We start from the raw sequence: 7430 nt of genomic DNA on the forward strand, positions 1-7430 counted from the left end.
GGGGGATGGACAACAGAAAAGTGGGTGAAGGGAGACGTTGGACAGTGTAAGACATGACAAAATAATAACTTATAAATTATCAAGGGTTCATGAGGGAGGGAGGGGAAAAATGAGGACCTGATACCAAGGGCTCGTAGAAACCAAATGTTTTGAGAATGATGATGGTAACAAATGTACAAATGTGCTTGACACGCAATGGATGGATGTATGGATTGTGATGAGTTGTACGAGACCCCAGTAACATGATAAAAAAACCCAAAACAAACAGAAAATAGCAAGTGTTGGCAAGGATGTGGACACATGACAGCCCCTATCTACTGGTAAGAATGTCAGATGGATTCGAAATGCAAAAGAAACACACCCATGTGTTCTTTCTTTGTTTGTAGAGATTAGTTGCTATGAACATGCCTCTCAATAGTGACGGGACCGTCATGTTTAATGCAACCTTGTTTGCCTTGGTCCGGACTGCTCTCAAAATCAAGACGGAAGGTAAGTAAGCACCCCGTGGAAGAAGGGACATGAGGTGGTGGAGGCAGGAGGGGTATATCTCACCTTGCATTTCCCCACCTCCGCCTTTTCTTTGTCAACCAGGAGCCCGGGGGAGGGGACAGTGCGTGTCAGGAGACTGGCTGCTGTGCCTGGCTGTCAGGTGGTCCCCTGCCTCCCCCAATGCCTTCTTTCCTTCCTCTGTGGGTCACCTTGTTCTGACATGCTCGGTGGTGACTCATACCACCACTCACTGTGTCCCAGAAGAGACAGGTGAGGGGTCAGCTGCCATCAAGAAGGTCCTTCCAGCTGTCCCTACTGCTTAGTTGTGTGGCCTTCCGTTCTGACCCGAGCTGCGTTCACCATGAAAAGGGAGTGAGTGCCCTACGTCAGGCGGATCATAAGGCTCAGACAGTCTGTTCCCACAAGTACCATGTAGCTTGGAGCACGTGGTTGGCACTTGGGAAGTCCTGTTCCGGCTAAGGGTCTTCTCAGAAACCAGAGTGGTCTCCATGGCCCTGCTGTCAAGATCTGGTAACACAAGCATGTCCCTGGGTTTTGGCTCAGGGGCGACTTCAGAGCGGGGATGGAAAGCAAGTTGCCATGCGTCGAGGATGATTGGCAAGTGAGGAAAGGAGACCGACAGCACAGGGAGCCGACTCTGAGGGGGGGTGGTGGTGGGTGGGTGGGTGTCTGTCTGTCTGTCTGTCTGTCTGTCTGTCTGTGTTTTCTCTATCCGGAAAAGCAAGTCCCTTCAAGCCTCCCTAACGTGCTCTTTGTGTCGTGCTCATGTGTGCGTGGCTCAGACAGCACTGCTGAAGGGCACGGAAGGCAGGAGAGTCTTCGGTTGTGACATGTGAGGAGAAGACAGAGCATAGATGTGCCTGGGCATATCAGCCCTTGTAACAAGGATGAGATGAGTATATGCAGTCGGAATCCAGAGAAGTCTAATCCGAGTGAAAGTTAGGCTGAATCTTAAGGATGGAGGCTGAGTTTAGAACAGCCGGAGACAGAGGAGAGGACATCCCAGGCAGGAATCCAGTGGAAAGTGAGGCTGTTGGTACGGTCCATGATGCCAGTTGCTGTTTTAGCCAAATACAGAGACCATGTTGGTCCGAGAAATGCTGAGTTTATCTCTGCGAGCACTTGACAGAAAGATGCAGTCTGGATAAAACCTCCCAAAACTGCTTAAAATTTTCAGAGAAAGGCAAGCAAGTTATATTCCCTCAACTACGTGGCCCGTGGAGGGAATGTTGAACAAGTCTGTCACAATAAACGGAGGCGTCAGCCCTGGGACACAGGAGTCGTGGGTCACAGGCACGGGGGCGGCCGCAGCATCCTATCACTCCTGTGAGGTCTCAGCCCCCAACCCTTGTCTAAAAGGCCCTGCTGATCGGGATGGCTTTGTTCACCCACACTTGCTGACTCAGAGCACACTTAGGTTTAACGGAATTTCACTGCAAAGGGGGTGGGGCTGACTGTTACATTTGGATTTTTCTACAAACCAAGTCTTAAACAGACTAGATCTCAAACCTTGTCAAATTCCCAGCACTGATTAACAACAGGCTAACTCGGAGTAGACTTTCCAGGTGTAGCATACTGTTCCCATGGTGAATGCCTGGCCCATCAGAAGGATTTTGACTCTAGGAAGTGTATGGGGTGGGCAGGGGGGGGGGCCTCGCTCTTCTCTCTGGAGCCCAGTCCACTACTCCAGGCCAGGCTCAGGCAGAGCAACTGGCCGCTGCCATGAAAGGAGGGGTGGGGGAGCTGGGAGTCAGAAATGAAACTTGGCTGTCCATTTTTGCCTTTTTTCACAGGGAACCTGGAACAAGCTAATGAAGAGCTTCGAGCTGTGATAAAGAAAATCTGGAAGAAAACCAGCATGAAACTGCTTGACCAAGTTGTCCCTCCAGCTGGTGGTCAGTGCAATCTGTTTCCTAGGTCGTTCTTAGCTGCCGTGTCGGTTTAGCGGTAGTGCCGGAGAAAGTTCCAGAGAGCGTTGTGGGATGCTTCACTATCAGCCAGGGCATCGTGGTCAACGCCCAAAGAAAGCCCTTTGGTGCCTCCGACCCCTGGCTTGAGGTCATAAGCAGAGCATTCCCGACAGAGGAGAGGCTTCCTGTGGGGGCAACCAGAGCCCATGTAGCTGGAGGGGGTTTCTTGTTGGTGGAAGAACTACTAGCGAGCGAGCTTTCCCGCTCAGATGCAAGGGCCAGCCTTGGGTGGGGGGGAGGTGGGGAATGAAATATCTAAAATCAGTTTGCAATTATCTTTCAACACATTGTTGAAAACTTTCTATAAAAAATAGATCTTTTTCAGGAAATAGTATTTTTGAAATGTTCTTTCTTCTAAGCCTGAATTTACTCTATGTATGTATGTGCACATGTATATACATAGGTACACATGCCAAAAATATCCTTTCATTAGGATTTAGCATAGAGACAGAACTAACAGGCATGTTTATTTCCTCTTGTTATTAATCATAAAATAACTGACTAAACCCTCTGGATATTTGATATATATATATAAAATGCACATATATATATATATATATAATATAATGTTTTCCACCTTTTGTTTACGTACATCTGACCTTAGAAGTTGAGGTGGTTGTTTTGACTGTTTTATTTTCAAGTTTTAAAGGTGCAGGCTCTGTTTGCTGGCCCCCGCAGCATGCTAGCCCCCTTCCCCACCCCTCCAGCCCCCGGCCCGTGGAAGTAGTGGGTGGGTCTGGTGAGTCCCACTGCCTCTGCAGCTTTTGAGACTGGTCTGGCTCAGGTCTGGAAGGCGTCTCGGGATCCCCGGGCCAGGGTGGTGTCCAAGGCGTCTCCCTCTGAGAAGGTGACAACCTCGGGTTCCCGGGGTGGGTGGGGGTAGGGGGCAGAGAGGGCAGCATTCCCGCCAGCTCTGCTCCTCAGCAGGAAGCCAGAAGCAGCAGGGGCTTTTGTCGCTGGCACTACCCCTGGCGCAAGATGGCCCAGAAAGAAGCCTGAAGGGAGAATCAAAGAGAACCAAATTCCACCCGGGGGGCCCGGGAGAGCAGATACTGCACATTTAAAACGACTTTTGGTTTTCGTTCTTTTCCTTTCAGCTGCACACCCAAGTGTTCGCATGGCTTAGATGAACTGCTTTAAAAAAAATGTTGTAACAATCTGCTTGAGCTTTTTCTGCAGCCTCCATCCAACTCTCAGTCTTTCAGAATATTCTGAAGCAATTCTGTTTTAGGGCGGTGGCATGGAATCAGGGTTATCTCTTGCCGGCTCTATTCCCCAACAATGTTTCTTGAAACACGGATGCATGCTTCAGAATAGCGGCTGTGCCTGTCTGTGTGAGCCTCCTTCCCACCGTCCGCAGGGCCCCACGCCCCTCGCTGTCCTTCATTACCTGCTGGACACGCCACCTTCACTGCCACCCACCCGACTCACTTGCTCATCCCTGACTCCTGTCCTAGGAGAACCAGCAGCTCCACGTGTAAACGATCTCCTAGACGTTTAATAGGAAGAGCCCTGGTTAGGCTCCAGCTGGGCTGCAACCCACGTGGTCAGCAGTTCGAAACCACCAGCAACCCTGAGGGAGAAAGCCTGGGCTTTCTACTCCCATCAACAGGTACAGTCTCAGAGCTCCAGAGCAGGGTCGCCATGAGTCAGCACTGACTCGATGGCAGAGACTTTTAATAAAGGAGAAAGGGTCTTCAGTCTCCTTGGTCCAGTAACTGGACGCGGGTGTTCCTCTTGGTTTCTTAAGAAGGATTGTGGTTTGGGATGAGAAACATTAACCTGTCCTGAAGTGATCACAGGAGACACTGTGACGGCCACGGAGGAGACAGGGTCCTAGTGGGCGCAGCACTGCTGTCTGCCGTGCATGTGCAGTGCTGAGCGAGGTCGAGTCTCAGGGCAGCACGGGTGCCACGGAAGAAGTGCTGAAGGCAGTGACTTCCAGGTCTCACTGAGCAGACTCAGAGATGGGGGCCAGAAATGGGTGTAGATGAGTGGTCCCCAGCCCTTTCCACCATTGGGCACATGCAGCGCAGGGCCAACAGCCAGGGAGCTTCCCATGGCGGAGGGCTTCCATGTCCCACACACTGTTTGCTGGGTGGGGCTGCAGACTGAGTATAGTGGCACCTGGGCCTGACAGGTGTGCCATCTCAGGACCCCGTCAACCCTACACCTAGCGCAGAGTAGGGTGCTTGTTGTAGGAGGTGGATGGGGGGATCAGAAGGCAGGGTCTGGCAAGGTGTGTGCAATTCCAGGCTTGCCTCCCTCCTGCAGGCTCTGGGGCCTGGGGGTATTTGGCCACGGGACAGCCTGGCCACTCTCTCCATCCTCAGTGCTGAGCTGCCTCATGTCTCCTCCCCGCCCCTCAGCTCATATTCATACCTCCCACCTCCAGTCTTCTCCGGCCGGAGCAGGGCTCCTTCCTCCTCTTGCAACCTCCTCTCCCTGCCCAGAACCTCTCCATGCCTGGGGCCTTCCTTCTTTGACCTGGACCAGAAGCCTTTGTCCCTAGGCACACACAGCACTGACCTCTCCCTCCAGCCCTGAGTCTAGAACTCTCACAACACCCATTCCTTCACATCCTTCCTTTTCTCACCTGCCCACGTCTCTCACTTCATTACTCTTAAAAGCTCTTCTTGAACCCTAGCCTCCCAACCAGTTCAGCATCTCAGTGGCCAGTACCACATGGTCCTTGAGTCCTGCTTGCAGAGCCCTGAGTGGGGCTGCACCCCTGGGACAGAACCCTGGGCAGCCCTCTGCACTGACTATATCGCCCAGCATAGCAGGCTCTCTGGCCCCTGCAGGCTGGAGGGTGATGGGCCTCAGGTCTGTGTTTGCCGGGTGCATCCGAGGATCTGCTGCGGCAGAGCCCTTTCTGGGGGCCTGTAGAGAAAGTATGGGGCCCTGGACCGCAGAGTGCAAGGCAGTGCATGGCAGGTGACAGACCTCCCTGGGTTCTTGGAGTTAGTAAGAAGTCAGACCACCTCCTATGTGCAACCAGAAAGAGGGAGAGAGAGAGATAAAGAGAGAGAGAGGGGTGTCCCAGGCGAGGCAGCGCCTGGGAGCCAGTGGTAGCTATTCCCCAAGATGGTAGGTGAAGACGGGTCCAGGGAAGCCCAAGCCTGGGGTCAGGCCCCAGCTCTGCTGGCTTGAGGCCAGTCATTTACCCTCTCTCCACCCCCAAAAGGTGGGCAGACCCACCCTCGAAGAGTTGTTGCGAAGGGGCCATGGGTTGCACATAGAATCCTTTGGACACAGGCCTCGCACCTGTGTGCCCCCGGCAGTAGATGGCAGGTGACAGTCCATATGCACCCCTGAGTGAAGCGCGTAGTGAAGAGTCCAGACCTGGATGCTCCTTGTTCCACCTTCACCTTCTTGCCCATAGCCAGGCAACCCTGGATGTGCCTAGACCGACCTGGGACTTGCCGCCCCACACACAGCCCCTCAGACAGTCGCTCCAGGAGTCTTGCCACTGGGGTCTGGAGAACATAACACACTTCAAAGAGCCCGACCACCCCAAGCCATCCTCCTCCTACACAGAAGCACCGAGTGGTCCTGACCAGGAAGGTCGGAGCAGCATCCTTGAGTGGCCCAGCCACCTCCAGATGGGGCCCGTGAAGGGGAGGCAGCCAGGCACTAAACGCAGCCCCACAGGCTTCCATCAACACACGCGGGGGCTCCCACGTGCCCCCGGCCTGCCGTGCTCTAGAATCCGTTTCAGGAGAGGCCGTAGACCATTGTGAAGGAACAGTGACTGTCGCAGAGAAGCTCTGGCGGCACTGTCCCCTGAGCACAGAGTCGGTGGTTCGACCCACCAGCCTCCCATTCCACGGGAGGGAGATGCAGTCGTCTGCTCCTGTAAGGACTGACGGACAGCCCTGGAAACCTTATGTCTCCTCCGGGGTAGCAACCCTGCAAATCCCCCCAGAGAGGTGGCAGTGAGGGCCAATGTGAGCGGGCATCCATGCTCCCAGACATCAAGCCCCCAGCACTTAGGATGGACAGACCAAGCCTGTGTCTGAGGGTTCAGTGTACCTCGTCTCGTCTCCTGTGATCCTCAGCTCCTCCGAGAGGCCGGGACTCCCCTTACCGCCTTGTATGGATGAGAACAAAAGCACAGAGAGGGTAAAGCCCTGCCCCAGGTAGCATGTAGTGGCCAAAGTGAGGACCAGCAGCCACCCCGACTCCCAGCTTGTATGAGTTGTGGTCAGCGGCCCTGGTGGCCTTCAGCTTTCCCCCAGGGCACCCAGGTCTCTCTGAGTGCCCTCCCTCGGGGGCGCAGGGCCAGACCCAGGACCGGTTTACGGACACAGCCAGAGCCTCTGTTCTGCCTCATGCATCCCTTCTTAGGTGCCAGCCGAGTTCTGACTCCCTCGCGGTTCCTGGGCAGAGTGGGGGTTATTCTGCCAAGCAGACAGGAGCCAGCTCCTGCGACGCCCAAACAAATCAAAACGAGAGAAATAAAAGCACAGCCAGCAAGCATCTACAGACGTCGCTGGCAGGGAAGAAAGGGCACACGCAAACCTAGACTTTCCTGAGCCTCCCTGTCTTCTGAGTGTGTGTGAACTTTCTGGGCTCTCCATCTGTATCTCCAAGACATGGGGATTTGAATGGTTAATTGCCCTGGAGGATGTCTGCAGTAATTACACATGCAGATCCCCATGTGTAGGGGAGAAGATAGGGCCTGTGAGCCGTTTTCTTTCTTTTTTTTCCCTTTTGCTTTGTACTTTTTGTTTGAAGTAAATAACAAGACAGTATTTCAGCGTTTTTGACTAATAAGTTACTGAATTAAACTCATTCCAAGGATATTATTTTCTGCAATTTTGAGTGTCAGTTCATTTGACAGTCTCCAATGTTCAGCCTCAACCGCTTTGCAAAGCCAAGCTTTCTGCTGGATTGAGGCTCCCATGTTGTAACCTGAGACTCGGTGCCTTCTGCCCCGTGCCCGCG

At 53.4% G+C, this 7430-nt stretch overlaps 1 protein-coding gene across 10 annotated transcripts in view; it reads left to right on the plus strand.

Annotated features, from left to right (window-relative positions):
* The window catches only part of CACNA1D (calcium voltage-gated channel subunit alpha1 D), a 364222-nt gene that overhangs the window by 332834 nt on the left and 23958 nt on the right, over positions 1-7430 (plus strand). For all 10 annotated transcript variants that reach the window (XM_004715209.3, XM_004715211.3, XM_045297543.1 and 7 more), the window contains 2 exons: positions 387-489; positions 2304-2405. In XM_004715209.3, the coding sequence (XP_004715266.1) occupies positions 387-489; positions 2304-2405 (205 nt within the window). The remainder of the gene's footprint in view (positions 1-386; positions 490-2303; positions 2406-7430) is intronic.

This window comes from Echinops telfairi, unplaced genomic scaffold (genome assembly GCF_000313985.2).
Source record: "Echinops telfairi isolate 266 unplaced genomic scaffold, ASM31398v2 ScPeMD7_7420;HRSCAF=8458, whole genome shotgun sequence".
NCBI lineage: Eukaryota > Metazoa > Chordata > Mammalia > Afrosoricida > Tenrecidae > Echinops > Echinops telfairi.